General features: G+C 45.3%; 1 protein-coding gene across 3 annotated transcripts; it reads left to right on the top strand.

Moving 5' to 3' along the window:
• The first annotated feature begins 1,065 nt into the window (after window positions 1–1,065).
• PRDM4 (PR/SET domain 4) lies at window positions 1,066–19,405 on the top strand. Of its 3 annotated transcripts, none has more exons than XM_086753849.1 (11): window positions 1,066–1,309; window positions 2,903–3,036; window positions 3,691–3,876; window positions 5,995–6,789; window positions 9,892–10,041; window positions 11,253–11,392; window positions 12,144–12,229; window positions 13,385–13,512; window positions 14,060–14,374; window positions 16,815–16,983; window positions 18,192–19,405. In XM_086753849.1, the coding sequence occupies exons 1-11, from the start codon at window positions 1,299–1,301 to the stop codon at window positions 18,499–18,501; spliced, it is 2,424 nt and encodes an 807-aa protein (XP_086609975.1). In that variant the 5' UTR covers window positions 1,066–1,298; the 3' UTR covers window positions 18,502–19,405. The 3 variants fall into 3 exon arrangements, with proteins under 3 accessions (XP_086609975.1, XP_086609992.1, XP_086609983.1); XM_086753866.1 differs by having other exon boundaries at window positions 11,274–11,392; XM_086753857.1 differs by lacking the exon at window positions 1,066–1,309 and adding an exon at window positions 1,578–1,720.
• The last annotated feature ends 467 nt before the right edge of the window (window positions 19,406–19,872 follow it).

Consider the following 19,872-nt stretch of genomic DNA (forward strand, 5'->3'; position numbering starts at 1 on the left):
TCCTACACTTGGGCTCTGTAGATCAAAAGCTAGCGGGCAGAAAAATACCTTTAAGCTTCCTCCTGTGCAGACGTCCTATCAAGGGATGTCTCATTTAACGAGGCATCATTTCAGTGTCAGGCACGATCAAATTACAGAAGCGCATTACGGTGTTTCAGGAAACAGCTGTTCACCCCGGCACTTAAGGAACTTGTAGATTGATTTGAGCAGTGTAGGTGATGAATACCCACATGTCATAGGCGAAAAAAAACTACTTGTGCACATCAGGAGATTCTTTTGCAATGTAGCCTTAGCCAGAATTGTACATATGAGCCATAAATCAATAGATAATTGAACAGCAGCTGATGTCCCGAAGGTAGCTAGGGATGGATGGGCTGACGGTATTGCAGGACATGAAACGCAACCCGCTCCCGTCAGCCGATACGAGGGGGCGATGAGAAAGCACTGAGGGAGCTGGGACTATGGTGTGGAAAACCAGAGTAAGCATCGCACCCTTCTGAAAGAGGTGGCACGGGAGACCACGGGCAAGGCTTTTCGGTCAATCCAGGACGATGCCTTCAACCAGAGCGCGCCAACCGGGATGCTCCTCTGGAAAAGGAGAACTGCCTTATGCCTGGGTGGCTCCCGGGCTCACTCCCTTGCTCCAGCGGCACCCACAGCCCTGGAAATAATCTGGAAATAAGGCGGGGATGTGGCGGTGGAAGGGGTTGAAACGCCGCCGAGGTTCACCGAAGGCCGACAGGCCCCGGCGGCGGCAGACGGGGCAGCGGGGCCGCGGAATCGCCGCGGCGGGCAGGCGGCTACCAGCAGGTCAGGGATGGCTCAGCCCGACACGGAACGGGGAGGGCCCCACAACCACCCCCGGGCGGGCCCCTCCGCGCCAGCATGGCGGGGGCGGCCGGGCCCGGGCCGGCACCCGGAGCTCGGCCCTGTGACGGATCCGGCCGGCGGCGGCAGGCAGGGAGCGGCCGAACCCCGGGGGGGTGGCGCCGCTTCCTGGATGTGGCGCGCGGCGGCGGAAGCGGCCCCCGTCCCCCTCCCGCCGCCGCCGCCGCCGCCGCCGCCATCACCGCCGCCGCCTCCTCCTCCTCCGCGCTCCCCCGCCCGCGGCCGGGCCCGCGCCGCTCGGGGCCCCGCCCATGAGGCGGCGGCGGCGGTGGCGGTGGTTGCGGCTGGGCCGGGGCCGGGGGCAGGCGCTTGCCCGAGGGGCGGCGGCTGGCCGGGGCTGAGGGCCCTGATGCGGCTGCGGTCGCGGCCACTCCGCCCCCGGCAGAGGCCCCGCCCCGGCGCCAGGCCCCATGCACCCCAGGTGAGCGCCCTCGCCTCCGCCGGGGCCGGGGGAGACGGGCGGGAGCGCGGCCGAGCGGGGCCGGGGACAGGCACCTCGGGCCTTGCTGCGGCGGCGCGTACCCCGGCTGAGGGGACGAGGGGCGAGGAGGGGTCTCTAAAGCGTTCAGCAGGCCCCGAGGCTTGGCCCCGGTGCTTCGCCGCCCCTCGATCCCGGGGCGGGGGTGGTGGATCCCCGGGCATCGCCACCCTCAGCAGCCGTTTGGGCCGCGGGGTATCCCCGGGCGGCCGACACCCCTCGACACCGTCCCTGCGAAGCCGTTCCTGGAGGGAAGCAGGGCGGTTTGTGCAACATGGATAGCGAAAACTGGGCAGAAGCGAGATGGAAGCCAGCAGCTCCATTTGTGTGGCTCAGACCTTCAGGTTAACTTGCGTGAGTTCCGTGTATTTGGCCGTTTTTCCAGGGTGAGCGGTACCTTTCCTTACTGGAGTGGCAATCCAAGCTCCCGCTCTCCATTGGTACCGCGAAGCTTGGGCCTGCTGCTTGCAGAGGGCACGCGAGTGGCTCGGGTCAGCGTGGAGGCTGTTTGGCCCTGTTGCCAGGGTTGTGACCGCTGTGGGGGCAGCCGGTCTTTCTGGCCCTGTGAACTGCTGTTTCAAGCTGGTGTGTGGCCAGAATGGGCAGACCAAAGGCCAGGCAGAGCTTGCAAAGTTGTTGACAAGTGGGAGGTGACCGTGTCTCCTTGGTGTCCCCATCCCTGTGGACTGTTTCTGACTGCATGTGCAGCTTGAGACCCCAGAGGATGGATGGACATGCCTCGAGCTGGCTTGGTTTTTTCCGAGGCTGGAGATTTGGGTGGATGGGCAGCATGGTGGTTTCTGCAGCTCTACAGCCGTGGTATGCACTTGAGGAGCTTGGAAGGTGCAGGTACTCAAGAGCCACAGGTTGATCGCTCTGAAATAACATGTCATCCATGGCGCCAGTTTTTAACGCAATAAGAGCATCTGCAGAACCAGACTGAGGCAGCCTGTTAAAAGTCTATAAAATGGTTGTTTCACAGAGGTGACTCTTGTCACTGTTGGCCTGGTTCGAATGGATGGTGAATTAGAGGTTTTGTGTCCATTAACAGATTTAAGTCTTTCCTCCGTAGGTCTTTCCTCCTCCTCTCATCTGACTTTGGTTTTTGAACATGAATGTGATGTCCAGAAGTTATGAAATAGAAATCAGATGCCATTGTCCGAGTAATTGTGACATTCAGCTTGCAAATTGATCTGTGTTCACTAAACTTTAATCATGGTGGCTTTGAGTACAAGGAGTGAGACTTTGTTTTCTGGATGGTGAGGAAAAAGCTGTAGACTGATTTGTCTTTTTGAACTGTCTTTTTAATCCCGGTTATTACTATTTAATATGATCGATATGTATTGATCATGATGTTATCACAGTGTGAGTCGTCGGTGTGCTTTATGCTTAGCTTTCTGAGGCAGAGTTTTTACGTGTCAGTATCTGATTTTGAGTTTGTTTGCTCAGCCCTTCCTCACCAGAGTACAGTCAGTAATCAGGAATGCTCTTGCTTCTCTTTCTCTTTCTTTTTCCTCTCTGTTCCCTGCTTCCCAGAATGAATGAAATGAATTTGAGTCCTGTAGGGATGGACCAGCTGACCTCATCCTCTGTAAGCAATGCCCTGCCGGTCTCGGGGAGTCACTTGGGATTGACAGCATCACCCACTCACAATGCCATACCAGCACCAGGTAATGGGGAAAGCTCCCACAAAGGGTGTTGCAGCTCATGCTCTGTGTTTTACTGACAACGGGAATGTTCGTAACTGGGTAGCAGTGCTTGCTCTAATAGCAAGTAATGTCTTTAGCAGATGATGAGGTGATGTAGGATTGGGGAAGGGTAGACCGTAAACCATAGCTTATGTGGGCAAAGCAAAAGGGATCAGTGCTTACCAGGCTTATGCCTTAATGGGAGTCTTATTTTGTTCTAATGAGGTGGTTTGCACTGTGAATGGGTGGGTGGTAGCAGAATCCTTTGAAATACTAACTGTAGCTGCAAATCTATCTCCATCTGCATCTGTCTTCACTCAGGTGAAAGTAGTGATTTTTTACCTATAAAGCAAAACTATTTTTCTGTTTCTTTTTTTCAGGGGGTTACATAGACAAAAGTCCATTACAATTGTGAAGTAGAAGGAGGCCCTACGTAGTGTATCCAAAAAAGATCTAGCAACATTCAAGCATGCCTCTCTCCTCTCATAACTGTGATCCTTTTGCCACCTTACTTTGACAGTACCATATTGTACTTCCATAGGGAGCTCCTGAGAAATTAGTAACCTCTTTTGTTAACCTGTGTGTTCATAAGCTCAAGTAGTTCTGTTGAATTTAAATGGGCATTTTCTTTTGCAGGCTTGCCTGTTGCAATTCCAAACTTGGGCCCCTCCTTGAGTTCCTTGCCCTCTGCTTTGTCTCTGATGCTCCCCATGGGTATTGGGGATCGAGGAGTGATGTGTGGTATACCAGAGAGAAACTACACCCTACCTCCACCACCATACCCTCATCTGGAGAGCAGCTATTTCAGACACATTCTACCTGGTAAGTGGTCTGGTGCTGATGGATGGGAACTGAGAGAAAAATTGTTTTAAGAGCCACCTGTTTCTGTCCTGAAGCAGGCATGACTGACTTATTTTGCAGAGCTGTAAATTCCATGAGTTTGTCTGGAGTCTATTGTGTCATTTACACACTTTTATTTTCAGGTCTCTGTGGCTCTGTGTGTGTGCGAAGAGAATTGCAGGGCATTTTCTACTTAAATGGAATCTCTGATTGCTCCTCCTGCTGCTTTGTTTTTAAGATTAACAGAAAACAAAGCATGCCTGGTTTCTTTCTCAAATGACTTGTAGTTTGAAAGCTTCTGCTTTTTTTTTTTTCTCCTGTAGTCTGAAGTCTTAATATGTGCATAATAGTAGGTTACAGTAGTTAAAAGCTCAAGAAGAGCAAGCCATCAACTGAGAAGTTTGGGCTCTTTCCCACCCATTTAGCCCATGGCATTGCTTTTCTTCATTTTTGTTCAGGGTTAATTTCCAAAGGCTTAACATACTGATTCCTATTTTGATTCCTCTCTCCTATGGGTTTTAGAGTATAAATGTAGAATTTTACATGTTACTATATGAAGACATAGAAATTTGAGCTTTAAATGTAGTCCTGCTTTTGTTTCGTAGCTAAGAAACACAGGGTGGAAGGGGATAGATAAACTTCTTCAAGGTCACCCAGTGAGTGTTATTGGTTCAACCTAGGTTGGGAAAAGAAATATAGCAGCCCAGATTCATCCAACTACCTGCTGAGTAGTGGCTGAACTTGCCAACTGTTCAGGAGTAACCTTTCCTACTGCATGACGTGCCTGCCCACTGGCAAAGAGTAGAGGAGGAGACAGTGCATTTGAGGACTGAATGTATTTGTCATTCTTCTGAGCTGGAATAATTTAGGCAGAAATGTTTGTTTGTTTTTTCTTTCTAATACGTGTGATGTTTTGTCTGATGTTTTATAGGGCTTCCATCAGTCATCTTACTGCCTTCAAGGATCCTCCTTGTTCAAGCCACAAGGCAGCATTGCATGCAGAAATATTTGATGCATCTGGTCAAATTAAACTGTCTATTTCTTGGCTTTGCCATTTTTAATGGGGTTATGCTGCAGAAAGAGTACCAGTACTTGCATCCTTCTAATGATGAACATGTTTGAATGGAAAACTTTCACAGAACAAATGGCTCATAGGGTTCAAGGCCAAAAAGAAACATGCTGACTCAGATCTTGCAGAAACTGTAAAATCTGTCTCTGTCTCTACTGGAAGTACTGTTTACTTGAATGTACTGATGTATTTCCTCCACAGATTTTTTTTTTTTTAGCTTTGTCCAACAAGAGGAGTTGGTAGTATGTAAATACAGATTGGTATTTCTTTGTATCTTAAGTTCCAAGATTATTTGACATGGAGGATCTTTCCAAAACTGCTAAAAAAGATGTTAGAATTTCTGATTTAATTTTAACTGGGCTATTGTTTTAGAAGGAACAACATACTTTTTATCTAAGGAAAGAAAGCAGATCACTCAAAATACTTTTGAGACACCTTATCTTGGTCCTTTAGAATTGCAGTTGATTAACTCTGAGATGGACGGTTGTGTCACTTAGTCGTAGAGGAAAGGAGTAGTCATTGTTAAAACTAAAATACTGAAGTAAAAAGGGTGTACCCTGGAGAACTGTTTCTACTTGTCCTAGCAAAGATGAACGAGGGATTATTAAGTGTTAGATTCCACTAGCAGTCCTTCATCCTTTGTGAGCTATTTCTTGAGAATGAAAAATTATGCCTAAATGTGAAGAACCTCTTTCTGATTCACTCTCTGTGCTGAGGAGGCTCAGTTAAATGCTGCCAGAAACTTGGCTCTTCAGATTTTGACAAATAACTAGAGACTTGCACTGTTGGATGGAAGCTCTGTATCTATCTATGATACTATCTATCTATGATACTTTGACGAGTGTTGGATTGGCATATGTTTGTGAGCCATGTTTTAGAATTAGTGCTTTTTAATTGGGCATAATGTAAAAAGCATGTCTTTAGGGATCTAGGTCTTAATGTGCTATGCTGCAATGATGGGGTATTTTTGTTCAAGATTTGAAAACTGATGTCATCTCACACTCTTCTCCTTCCCCCTCTCGTTCTGTCAGGTATATTATCTTACTTGGCTGACAGACCTCCACCTCAGTACATCCATCCCAACACTATAAATGTTGATAGCAATCCAGCATTGTCAGTCTCCAGCAATCCCTCAGCCCTAGACCCCTACCAGCCCAGTGGAACTGTGGGGCTGGAACCAGGGATTGTCTCCATGGACTCCCGCACAGTGAACACGCATGGTGCTCAAAATCTGCATCCTAGTGAGAGCCACGAGGTAGCGCTGGATACTACAATGGCTATGGAGAGCGTTTCAAGGGTGACCAGCCCCATCTCTACAGATGGGATGACAGAGGAGCTTACAATGGATGACGTAGCCAGGGATCATTCGCAGATCCCGAACAGCTCCCGGAGCCACGAACCTTTAGCCGTAGACACGGTGGAGAGTAATTTGACATCAGACGCTGTGGGACACGGCGGTGTCATTCCCATTCACGGTAGCACTTTGGAACTCCCTGTCGTCATGGAGGCCGACCACATTGCCGGGCGGGTGACAGGAATATCGGACAGCACACTAAATGACTCCATTCATACTGTGGCCATGAGCACCAACTCCGTGAGTGTGGCGCTCTCTACCTCACACAACCTAGCTTCCCTGGACTCGGTAGCCTTGCATGAAGTGGGCCTCAGCCTCGAGCCGGTGGCGGTATCTTCCATAAATCAGGAAGTAGCCATGGGGCCAAGTCATGTGGATGTGACTGCAGACAATCTTGCCTTCGTACCGTCTTCTCTGCAAATGGAAGACTCCAATTCGAACAAGGAGAACATGGCAACCTTGTTTACCATATGTGAGTGAGCGTTTCCCTCTTTCTTGGGGTACGGTTTGTAATGTAGCTGTTGTCTGGTGGGATGACAGGACTTTTGTTGCTAGTCTTACAAATTCCTAGTGAAATAGGATACTATTTGGATACTAGTTGGAAGTAGACATAGTAGGATGTTTTAGCGTCGTTCTCTTTGTATCCATCTCCCATGTTGCCTTGAGTTTGGAAGCTGAGTTCCTTATGAACCTCTTGCCTTTTGTGAATATGCTGATGTTATCCCTTGCAATGAGAATATTATTTTTTAAAGACACATCACAAATGGCTCTTCTTGCTCCATTAAAAAAAAAAAAAACAACAAACGCCACCACAAGCCATACATTTCATCAAGTGGGTCCAGTGGATGAGTATGACGTTATGTCATTTTGCGAAATTTTTATTAAACCATCATCATGAAAATGTTCTCAATGAGACCTGCTGGAAAACAGAGCAGAAAGGGAGGGAATTTTTAATATTTCCAATTATTCTCATCAAAGGACTTCAGTCCGGAGGTTATTTGATGTCCTAGGAAGAGAGGAGCACTGGACATTGCACTCTCAATCCTGTTCAAGGAGTGCTGTTTGAGAATTTTGAAGTTCCCATTTGGTGGGACAGAGATTTGAATTTTCACCCCCCAGCATGTCTGGCTTCCCGCCAGTAAAGCAGAAGTCCAGCTTTTATATTCGGTTTTATTAGTTGTGGTAGCATTGCTGAGTGCTGCTCTTGCACACAATCTGGCCCTACAACTGCCGGAGCCTTATGGTGAGCTTTGCCTGCACAACATTTTTTTTAAGAAATGGAAAGAAATAGTGCCTTGGTTAGCAATGGGAGAGGTGCAGTTGAATGCAAAGTGTCTAGTCAGACATTTGAATTGAAACTTCTATTCTGTGGGGTAAAATATCGGTTAAAATCAGGTGAGTGTAGAACTATGACAAATTTACAACTCCTAGAAGAAGAGTTTTACAGTTGATGCACTTGGAAGTTCTTACAAGCATCTGTTGCGTGTTGAGCAAATAAGGATCAAAATACTATGATATACAATGTGCTCATGGTGAAATCACTTCTCTTATTCACGTCGCTCACTCACAAGTGAGATGTGATGTGCCAGCCTATTGTCACTATACTTAAAATAGTCCTAAGATGTTTCCCAGAGGATACTCCCCATTGTTAGGATGTTATAACAGCTATCGCAGGCCTGGTGCTTTCATGTGATTTACAAATAGATCTTTGGCTGGGGAAGGCTTACTTTTAAACTTTTTTTGTTGCTGTTTTTAAAATTCTCCTGAATAAAACATGAATTTGTATCTGGACAGGTGACAGCAAGGAGGAGGAGTTGTTTTAGAGCCTCTTGGTGGTTTTTCCTCACTGAGAAGGCAGGAGTCAGGAGCTTTTCCAAAAATCTTCTTACACTGTTCCTAAGTGGGAAGAAAAATGTATGCCTTTGCTGCAGGCCTAAATGTTTGTGAAACTTTTAAGTACCCCTTTTTTTGTCATCGTTACTTGCAGCTCTGGGCACCCAAATCAGAGAAGTAATCACTGTGATTTTTATGTTTTTTTTTTCCTCCTCATTATTTGGCAAGCACAGAAGTGGAAAGGAACTGGTGTATTTCGCTTCCTGTAGAGTTTGGGACTTTTTTTTTTCAACTTCTTAAAAATTTATGATTCCCTCAGCCTTTCCAAGTGGAAGTGTCACATGCCTAGAACTTGTTTTTCTTCCTCATTGCCTCTCCCTGGGGCTAGTCCACAGACCTGTAGTGGTGTGTGCTAGGTAATCCTTAAAAACAACTGTTCCAAATAGCGTTCCTCATTACTCAGGTCTGGTTGTTGTCGTTGCTGTACTCCTACATGTCATCTGTGCACCTGAAGCAGTGCTTATATAGACTCTACCTAATAATTTTCTGAGTACCTTCCTATCTGTAATTGTGTAGTTGCTCAAACTGTACTTTGTATAGGGTCAGGTTCTGTTACCCTGATGTATTAAAGGAGTGTCCCAAAAATCTCTTTAAACGACTAATAATGGAGCTGCTGTTTATCCCTGCTGAAGACTACTTCTGTGATAGGGCTTTTTTACTGGAGTTGGGCCATCAGGAGGCCAAAGAAGGTCTTTGTGGAGATCCTGCTTAATTAACTGAGCATCTTTCTTCAGAAGAAGAATGATTTATCTGGAGGGTGGTTGCGGAGTAGGTGCTCCATTCCTAGAGAATTGAAATAACATCGTTTTTTTAGATGAGAACATTTTATGCTGTACTTTTTCCTGAATTTATTAACCTGAGGACTTTCAGTGGTTTATTTTTCAGCAGCTCTTATGCTTAAGGACAGATTGGGAAAGTGATGCTACTGATTCTTCTTGGACTTTTGTTTTTGTTCCATTCAGTGGCATCCCATAGAGCTGTACTCTCTGAGTTTATTGCAGTAGGTCCTTCAAAAGCAGCAGTGAGGTCACGTTTTTTCTGCCATGAAGATTTGCACATTGTCTCAATTTAAATTGAGGTAAGGGGATTTGTGGGTTCAAATTAGAAAAAATTTCAAAATAAGACCTTGGTGTCCCTTTGCATGAGCATCCTTGAGGTTCTACATGCAAGAAAACTCCTGTATTCCTCGTAAGTTCCAAAAACATAACCAGTTAGAAAGTGTTTGCTTTGGTACAGCTTGGATTTTTCTGCCCATAATGGTCATTTCACTTGTGATCAGAGAGAAAATGACTCTTCTATCATCAGCATTACTGTCGGCTCTGGGGAAACTACCATCAGTTTTGCAGTAGTTTTGATGAAGAGTGGACTCTGCCCCAGTGCTAGTTTGCCCCCTTAGGGATAGTCTAGAATCTAGACAATTAATTTACCATCATGAAGGCAGGTGGAGACCCTCGTGTTTGGTCTGAATTGGATAGGAACAGTGATATGTACGTTGGCGCCCATCTGATTGTAACAATATGGTTTATATTCTTCTCTGTAAAAGCCAGTAAAGCAGATGAGTTAAACCAGATAGAAGCAGCCTTTGGCAGGAGCTGAGCTGAAACATACTGGTAGGGAGCTGATTGCACTGTGGAGGCTGTTGCATCTTTTTAATCCATGTTGTCCCTTCTCCTTTCTGCAGGGTGCACACTGTGTGACAAGGCGTATCCATCAGACTGCCCAGATCATGGGCCCGTCACCTTTGTCCCTGACACCCCGATAGAGAGCCGAGCCAGGCTTTCTCTCCCTAAGCAGCTTGTCCTCCGGCAATCTATCATGGGAGCTGAAGCGGGTAAGAATTGGACTGGTACATATTTCTGTGCAGCAGCTTGAAATACACTGACTGTCTGAAAACCAAAACCATAGGGATTTTAATGTGGGAAAGAAACACTGCAGTAGAGAGGTGATTCCCTGGTCTGTGGTCACCCTGACTTACATCGTGCAAGAGATTCTTGTCCTCTGGTTACCGCTCAGATTTCAGCTAGATTCTAGAGGTGCTGCCACAGAGCGCTACTGAAAGACTTCATAAGGTCAAGCACAAGCAAGGTATGGTGTATGTTTTATCATGTGCTAAACAGCTCAGACACAGCTTTGATAAGAAAACATTAACAGCAATTGCAGTTTAGGGGAAGATAACAATTAGAAGTAATGGAGGAGATTTCTGTCTGCTTGTTCATCATCTTGATTTGCTACCTCTGAGTCTTCTGGATGCTCTCATTGGAGTATTGATCACAAGTCCCTCTTCTTTTTTTTTTTTTTTTCCCCTCATTTACATTTGGCATGTAGACTGTGACCTTGTCATTGGATGTGGACCTTGTTACTGTATTTCACGCCATTGTCACCTGGAAATCGAAGAGTACAGTGCAACACCCTAAGGATCTGAAGGCTAGAGAAGAATGCGATTATTGGCTTGTTTAGTGATGCTGCTTGTTGAGAGTAGATTACATCTGTTCTTTTCAAGCTGCACTAGTTTCCACTTTATTCCTAAAAGCTATTCAGTGTATTCATGTAGACCTATATATATATATGTAAATGTTTAATAATAAATAATATACATGCAGGAATCCCTCTGCCCATGACAGAAATACACCTGCCTCTGGGGAGAAATGCAGAAGCTGCTTAACAATGCCCAGCAACAATTCTGGAAATTCCTGGGGATTAGGTAGGCGAAATGTAGTTACTGGAACTAGTATTTTCTGCTTCTGCAGAAAGTGCCATGAAAGCTTAATTGGTACAAGTGGCTAGGATCTTAGTTTTACGGCTTACTAAAAAGTAAATTATTTGCTTTTGACAAACAAAATAAATATTTGTAATTACAACAAAGCGGCTCCCAGTAGTGTCATGTGGTGGTGGTGGTTCTTGTCTCTGCCTTAGGTGTGTTTCACATGTGAAGTAGAGGCTTTGATGATTTTATGCCTAGATAGCACCCCTGGAGCGTTATCTCATAAACCTCCCAGCTGTTTGTTATGGATGATTAGTTGTTTAAATAATGAATTTCTGCAGATTTTGGTCTTCTACTGATAGGTGTGTGGACACGAGAAACCATTCCTGTAAGGACGTGTTTTGGACCTTTGATCGGGCAGCAGAGTCATTCTCTGGAGGTGGCTGACTGGACAGACAAAGCAGCTAGTCACATCTGGAAGGTCAGTGGACGTTGTGGCTCGCAGAGTCTGTAGGCCTGCCTTTATCTGGTGAAAGCCACCACATGACACAGCAGCTTTAACATTATCGTTGCTGCCAAAAATGAAAATTAATGCAGTTTGGTTGTTTAATACTTAATAGGAGCATGGCAGAGCTGTATACCATCTTAATATGCTGATAATCAGTCCTGAAGTGGAACAAACTTCTTTAATGCCTTTTCTTTTAAAGGGCTGTATGTAGTTCCCAGTATTTGTGTGGAGCTGCAGCAGAGATTGTATTACTAGGCAGGACTTGTTTATTTGTTTCGTATCATTGTTTGTTGAAAGTTCCCCCAGGTGATGAATTATTTGCTGTAGAAAAGCTGCTTTAAAGCTTTCTTTTTCACATCATTTAATGTTGAGAAAGTAAAACTGATCTATATAAATAAAACATGTACTGTTTGCCCAGATATTATTATTCATAAGACTTGGCTTGTGGGAAAAGCAGCCAAATGCATTTCTGCTGAGAGCTAAAGGTAGTCTGTGGGAAAGGTGCTGATAAACAGTTGTTCTGGCCTCCTGGGTAGCAGAGAGGTCAAGATCCCTGTGTGAAGGGGAAAGTAAGGAGTAAGAACAGGGCTGTGGTCTTGGCAATGGCAATGGAGATCTCTTGGCTTGTTCTATGTAAACACTTCCTCTCTTAAAGAAAGAAGCTGGCTTTCACTGCATTTGCTGCTGTGTTTTGTCCTAAGATTGCATTTGTTTTTTGTGGTAGATCTATCACAGTGGTGTCCTGGAGTTCTGCATCATTACAACTGATGAAAATGAATGTAACTGGATGATGTTTGTACGCAAAGCCAGGTGAGAACCACCTCTACTGTGCTAAGTAGCTTGGAGTCTGAGCTGCAGGCTCAAAGGAGGCTGTGCTGGAAGGTGTGCACTGCTGCACTGACTGCCCAGATGGGTAATGAGCTCGGGACCAGGGGACCTTCAGAAGTTATCTAGACATCTTGGGCTGGGGGGGAGAAGGAAACAGATCACCCAGAGGAGAATGTTACAGGGGAACCAGTACGCATGCTGTAGTAAAACAGCCCTAAACCTGCCCACGTGCTTTGTTTCCCTTGTTCTAAAGCTTCAGGATCTTTGTATATTAGCTTACTATGTATTAGCTTGTTATTGCCTGCCCTCTATCCTATTCATTTTGGATACAGCTGTGAAGATGATGTTGATTGTCTTTTTTATTTTAATACTTTATTATTAGCAAAGTGTCTGTGGGTTCTTTGGGCCAAGTTCCAAGCTCTTACACCTCGCAAGAACTGTCCTTTTCAGTCTTTCTGGAGCCTGCAATGAAAACTGTCCAGACTGACTTCAGTGTTCCTCCGTACATTGTCCATGGAGAAGGCTGAACCTCTCCTATTGCTCTGTTGCACAAAGTAGGCTTCCCCTGCAATTAATTTCATTGCTCACATATGCAGGAGTTAGTGCATCATCTCCCACTGCAATGGGGGCAGAGCTTTTGCTGGTTTCAGGCACTAGGAATAAACATACGCAAGATACAGCTTCAGAAGATGAATTACCACATCTTGGAAATGCTTTTCAAGAGTTATTTTTGAAGATAATTTTGGTTTAAGACTTTACTGGTATTTATTCCTCCCTCATGTGTTCTCTGTTTCTTAAGAGGGTTAATAACGAAAATATATATTTTTTTTTTTTAGTTTCTTAAGAGATTATAAACTCTGTCAGCTTACTCCAATGTCTATTAATAACTTTCTCAGCAAGATATCGCAGTGGTGTGAAAAATGTATCATCTGGGGGAGCAGATTGACTCTGAAGGTCTGGTTTTCCTTTCCTTGAATAAAGAAGGACAGAAGTGACAGACATGAAGGTTTTTATAATGAGCTGACAAGCAGTGAGATTCCCTTGTTACCTATTTTCAGGAACGTTCTTTTTTTCTCTCTCTCAAAAAGTCATTATTTCTTGTGGGCTTTTTTTTCATAACTCTCGTTATTGCTATAGGAACCGGGAAGAGCAGAATCTGGTAGCTTATCCTCACGATGGAAAAATTTACTTTTGCACCTCCCGGGACATCCCACCTGAACACGAGCTTCTCTTTTATTACAGTCGGGACTATGCACGACAGCTTGGTAAGTAAGCACTCGTCTTCATTGGCTTTGTAGGGAGTACTCCGCTTGAATTCCCTTTTAGTGTCATCTCTGGGCACTGTGACTTGGGAATGCGTTATGTTTCTTCTCCATTCCTAGTGGTGCATGTCATAGATTTCTTTTACATTTCATGACTACAGGAGTACCATTGTTTAAAAGAAACATTTCGCTATCTAAGTAAGTCCACTGATGAAAAAATTGCCGTTTCAGAGAAAAGGGGTTGGTTTTCTTCTGTTACTCATCTGGTGCTAAAGGAGTTTTGCTAGCTTGCTACCGTCCCACGCCTCTGGTTGTGATAATTTAGGTTTGGCGAAGCTGTGCTGAAAACCTTTCCAAAGTTTGGCCCCCCAAAACATTTGCAATGGCCTACATAAAAGAGCTGAAAAACAAGCACCAGAGCTGAAAGGAGCTGGGGTGAAAATCTCTGCAGCTGGCTTTGCTGCCACAGACAAAGTGTTAACATGGATCACGCTCATGCTCTGTTAGGCCTCGCTGTGCCTCATTAAAAGTGATGCTTTTGTGCCCAAAGGTGTCCCCGAACATCCAGACGTGCACATCTGCCATTGCGGAAAGGAATGCGCTTCCTATGCGGACTTCAAAGCCCATTTGAGCAGCCATATTCACAACCACCTCCCCAGCCAGGGGCACAGCAGCAGCCACGGGCCAGGCCACGGCAAGGAGAGGAAGTGGAAGTGCTCCATGTGCCCCCAGGCTTTCATCTCCCCTTCCAAGCTCCACGTCCACTTCATGGGGCACATGGGCATGAAGCCGCACAAGTGCGATTTCTGTAGCAAAGCTTTCAGTGATCCTAGCAACTTACGGACACACCTCAAGATACACACAGGTAAGGGCTGGGGACTTGTAGAGATGCCTGTGCTAGTAAAACATTGGGGCAGGACCTGTTCTCTCTGATCCTTCGGCCACTTGAGAGGGCATAGCTTGTGTCCGTAACTCTGTGCTCTTAGAAACATAGAATCATACAATGTTTTGAGTTGGAAGGGACCTTTAAAAATCATCTAGTTCAGCCCCTCTGCCGTGGGCTTGGAGGCTTGACCTCGAACACTCCAATGGTGGGACATCCACAACTTCTCTGGGCAGCCTGTTCCAGTGTCTCACCACCCTCATTGTAAAAAAAAATTATTCTTTATGTCCTATCTAAATCTATCCTCTTTCAGTTTAAAACCAATGCCCCTTGTCCTGTCAGTATAGGCTTCAATTAAAAAGCCTCTCTCCAGCTTTCTTGCAAGCCCCCTTTGAGTACTGGAAGGCTGCAATAAGGTCTCCTTGGAGTCTTCTCATCCTTAGGTTGAACAACCCCAACTCTCTCAGCCTTTCTTCATAGGAGAGGTGCTCCAGCCCTCTGATAATTTTTCATCACCCTCCTCTGGACCTGCTCTAACAGGTCCATATCTTTCCTGTACTGGGGACCCTAGAACTGGATGCACTGCTCAGGTGGGGTCTCAGAAGAGCAGAGTAGAGCGGGAGAATCACCTCCCTTGCCCTGCCTTTGTAAGAATGGCAGCATCCTGAGTGTCTGTAGGAATGATCTCTAGTCCATGCTGACCTCAACTAATGCCTGGACACTGCTGAGAGAGCGCTGGTTGGCATGGGGACTGTGCTGGGTTCAGTGGTGTGGGTGCTTGTAGAACAGTATGTAGACCTGTGTTCTGGCTGGTTGTGCCATGACTAAAACCATTTGATGAGCTGAAGTTGATTGCAGTTGGGAAGAAGTGTCAGCCTTCGTCTGGGAGAGAGAAACCCTTTGTTCCCACACAGCAGATCCAGTGCTGGAGGCTATGATAAAACAAGGGTTCCCTGTGTTTTTTTCCTCACGAGAAAAAGCCAACTGGATTTGAGAGCTTGTAATGTGGACCGCTGTCCACTTAAATACGGGGCTGAGACCTTTCCCCTCTTGCCTGCTTGAATTGTTTTTCATCATCTTAAGGAAATGGCACAAGACTGAAATGGGTGACTGTGGAGTCAGACTGATGTGGGTAAGGCTCAGCTCTGTCACTCATCAAAATTTAAGTCTGAACATGCTGTTGACTTCTTCTGTGGGTATTTGGATATCACTAGAGGCTTTGGGGGTTAAAGGAAGAATGGCCAGCAGATCAGTGAGTGAGCGCTAAAAGAGGAAAGCAAAATAGTGAAATATTTTTCAGCTGTGTTAAGAAAAGAGAAAATATGAAAAGGTGTGGATTCAACACAGAGTGAGGATAGGGGAGATGGTTTTTGCCTCTTTTTTTTCAGTAAGGTTGAAATAGCTAGTGGGAATCACAGAATGCAAATCACAAAGTTGTAAAGGGAATAAAACTGGGAGTTCACTGCACTTGAGTCAAGCATAGGAAGCTGTGGGCTCAGCACGGAGGAGTTTTAATAAACTGATCAAGTACGAGTATGGTGTACATGACCACAGGATACTCAGTGGGACAGCGATTCTCAAACTTAATCTGAATTCAGTGGTGTGCAGGGGTTTTGAACTATTGCTGGTAGAGAACAATGGAAGAACAACAGATAAGTAAGTGGAAAAAAAATGTGATAAAACATAGAAGTTACCGAAGAGCCAGTGAGCTTTGTACCTGTGTGTCTGTCTGTTAGATAAGAGAACTTGTTTTTCTAGACAAAGGCAATGCAGTGCATCCAGTAAGGCATCAGATACAGATCCTGTGGGAAATGAGCAGAGATGGGGATGTACTAATGTGCAGTAACTAGATGGCTGCCATTGTTGCTATTAGAAAGGAAGCTACCATTGTTTTTACTCAGGAATTCATCTTGGATAGCCTAGTCTTGTTAAGTGTTTGTCTGAATCTCCTTGCTGGGACAATTTACAAGTCTACTGGTGATGGTTTGATATATGGAACAGGGAGGAATAGTTGGTGTAGACAAGAAGCAGAAAGTCCGTGTTCTGAGCACAAGCGTTGGAGGAGGAGCAATCACTGGTGTGGCAAAGGACAGAGTGCAGAACTGTGCATCAGATGAAGGGCTCAGTCGTTCAAAACAGTAGCATGAAATGGGTGTTTTGGCTTGGGGGCATAGGATGGAGGATGAAAAGCTTTGGGAAAGATGAAATGAAGTCAGATGCTTTGTTTTTGCATAGCTAAATCTAGACTGTAACTAGGTAGGCCTTTATGCTGAGTTGGAAGGAGCCGCAGGAGGAAACAGGTCCTGTTCACAAAGAATCTGCCTTTTTTCAGGGTAAAATTTTATTTTTCAGAAGTGGTCAGGCGCGTTTGCTTGCTCTGTTTCTTGGGACACTGAGTGTAAATTTGTGTGTGTAATCCTAGGTCAGAAGAATTATCGCTGTACCCTCTGCGACAAATCGTTCACACAGAAGGCTCACCTGGAATCGCACATGGTCATCCACACCGGGGAGAAGAATCTGAAGTGCGATTACTGTGAGAAGCTATTCATGCGGAGGCAGGACCTCAAGCAGCACGTACTCACTCACACACAGTAAGTGGTCTCACAGGATGTGTTGGATGGGCCAGTGCAAGAAATAAGGGAGCTGAACAGCCTGAGAGAATCTCCCGTTTGCAAATCGTTTGGCCTAGGGAGTATAGGTTTATCCTCTAAAATGACAGAGGAGTCAATCTGGACAAATTCCTTGTTACTGGCTGAAGCTGTCCTACTCTAGTGTTCGCAGTATTTTAATGACACAGTAAATTCCAGGCGTGCACCTTGTCTTGTGAAATGGCATTCTGGAGGGTTCATCATTTTGAAGAGAGAGGGAGTTAGTTGATTTACATTTAGTGCTCTGCTGAGAACTGTTCCCACATCCCAACTTAACCATGAAAAATAATAAACTCCTTAACGCTGTTCTCAGGAGGAGCTCGTTAGTGAAGTTTCCCTCTCTGTTTGCACCAGGGGTGGAGTGCAGCCATTCCCAGCGCTTACCTCCCCTCAGGCCTCATCCATGCACTTGGTCTCCTGCAGGGAGATGCCCATGGCTAGGGCAGGTCTCCACCCCCAGGTCCTCCTTCAGTTATTTACAGATTTCTCCCAGCCCCTCAGCTCTCTGCCAGGCCCCATCTTCCTTTTGCTGTGAGAATCTCTCCATTCTGTTCATTACTGCCCAGCCAAAGTCCTCCTTGAAAGGCTGCTTGCCAAAGCTCCTCCCTCTGCGTATTTCATTTTCAGCATCTGGTTCTTGTGTTCACTTGGAATCTGTTTCCACTTCTGTGGAACAGATTCTTCCCTCTCCCTGTTGATGCAGGGTGGGAAGGAGGGAGACTAACCTTTCCACCACAGCAACATCTCTGCCCTTGCCAAAACATGGAGCTTAACCAGAGTTTGGTCTTACTCAAAAAGTAAACAAACCCCTTGTAGAATCTTTTCTCTTTATCCTCAGGACAGAAAAACAGTTGGTTGCAGGCTAGGGGTTAATCCAAACAGCCCAGCTTGTGCCAGTGATGCTGGGGGCAGGGAGTAGAGAAGAGGGGCTTTGTGTACATACTGTGCAAGAAAAAAATCTGAGCAGTACTTACACTTCAGGGCTGCAGTAGTGCTGTTATTTCTGGTCTGCTGCTTTTTCAAGTACATTGAAAGCAAGATTTAGGACTAAGACTGACCCTTTCACCCTTCCTGTCCCCACCACCCCGCTATTTAATATAATTATCAACCGCCTTGCGGCAGGAGCAAACTAACTTTTTCATGTCCTGCAGAGAAAGGCAGATCAAGTGCCCCAAGTGTGACAAGCTGTTTCTGAGGACAAATCACCTGAAGAAGCATCTCAATTCACATGAAGGAAAGAGAGACTATGTCTGTGAAAAATGCTCCAAGGCTTATCTAACCAAATATCACCTCACTCGCCACTTAAAAATATGTAAAGGCCCCACATCCAGCCTGTCAGCCCCAGAGGAGGAAGAGGAGGAGGATTCAGAGGAGGAATTAATAGACTCTATGAGGACTGAAGACTGTAGGATTAACAATGGAGTCTATTCAACTGGTGATGCTCTGCCTGGACACAAATGAAGAAAAGAAAGAGGGAAATTTTCTTGGATGTTAAAACTGGGGAAGGAAAAAAAAGCCCACCTCCTCCTTGTTTCTTCAGTCAACAGTGTATGTCAAATTAGGAGTTTTCCTTCTGTTTTGGTCTCCACACTACCACTGCTTAATAAACTCTGATGCCAGAACACTGAAAGACAAAGGATCATGCACATACAAGTCAAGAGTTGCTGAGAAGGAAATGTGAGGCAAGGAGATTTTTCCACACACACGGTGCATACTTCTTTTCCAGATCACTCAGATTAATCCGTCCACTACTGGGATACACGACACACCTTGCGTAGCCCTTTGAGTAAAGAGCCACAAACCAGAAATGTAGTTGAGTGATTGCAGGGACCTGTAAGCCTACTGTCCTTAACTGCCAAAGCCATGACAATAAGAAAAACAAAAAAAAATGGTGGTGGCAGTTGGTGTATTTTGCTTTTTAATACTTTTTAACTGAAGGATGTGGTTTGGCACAAAGCAAAGACTTACCAATGCTTCAGGTTTCCTTCTTAAAAAAAAAAAAAAGCTTTGGGTTAAAAAAAAACAAAAACAAAAACAAACCCACAGCACCAGTGAAATCAGCATTTACAAACAAAGCAATTACTCCGCTACAGAAAAATCAAATGTTGGCTTTTGGAGAACAGTTATTGCCTCTTCTCACTCTGGTTCACTGTGTAAGCAGGTGACGAGGTAAAGACTGTATAGGCTCAGTAAGGAAGAGGCTTACAGATGATCAGGCAGTGTTTACAGTATGTATTACTTCTTGTGCTGTAAACCTTGTACCACCTAGAGTGACGGGAGGGTTTGCTGCTAATATTATTTATGGAATGAAGATGTATTTCATTCGGTTGTTTTGTTTTGAAAAAAATTAAAAATGTGGCTCTTTTCTAATGTTCTTTTTAAATTTTTTACACATTCTGAAAAAAAGGCTCATATGTCTGATAGAAACACCACTTTTTCGTCATCTGCTTCTCCCAAGCTTTCCTGGGACAAGGTATGGGTAGGAGCACCTCCATGAACAGGCACAGCTAAGAACTGCTCTTTAAACCTTGTAGATCTGTTGTGTGGCGCCTCTGGCTGTGCTGCAAAAGAACAGTAAGCTGAGCTCTGCTCTCTGACAGAGTCAGCTGGAGGTTCCCTTGTGAAAGAGGCTCCAGTTCTTGCCCTAAAAGGCCTATGTTCAGCTGTACATCTCCCTGTACACTGTATTTCCTAGAGAGTTCCCTTGGTTCTTCAAACCTGAAAATGCACAGTTCTTCCCCTCTGAGATCAGTATGTGAATAAAGAGCTCCAGAAAGACCAGTTGAGGGGTTTTGTTTAGGAAGAGATCAGTTGCCTGCAGTAATGCAATTT

The sequence above is a fragment of the Chlamydotis macqueenii genome, chromosome 1 (genome assembly GCF_036417535.1).
Source record: "Chlamydotis macqueenii isolate bChlMac1 chromosome 1, bChlMac1.mat, whole genome shotgun sequence".
NCBI lineage: Eukaryota > Metazoa > Chordata > Aves > Otidiformes > Otididae > Chlamydotis > Chlamydotis macqueenii.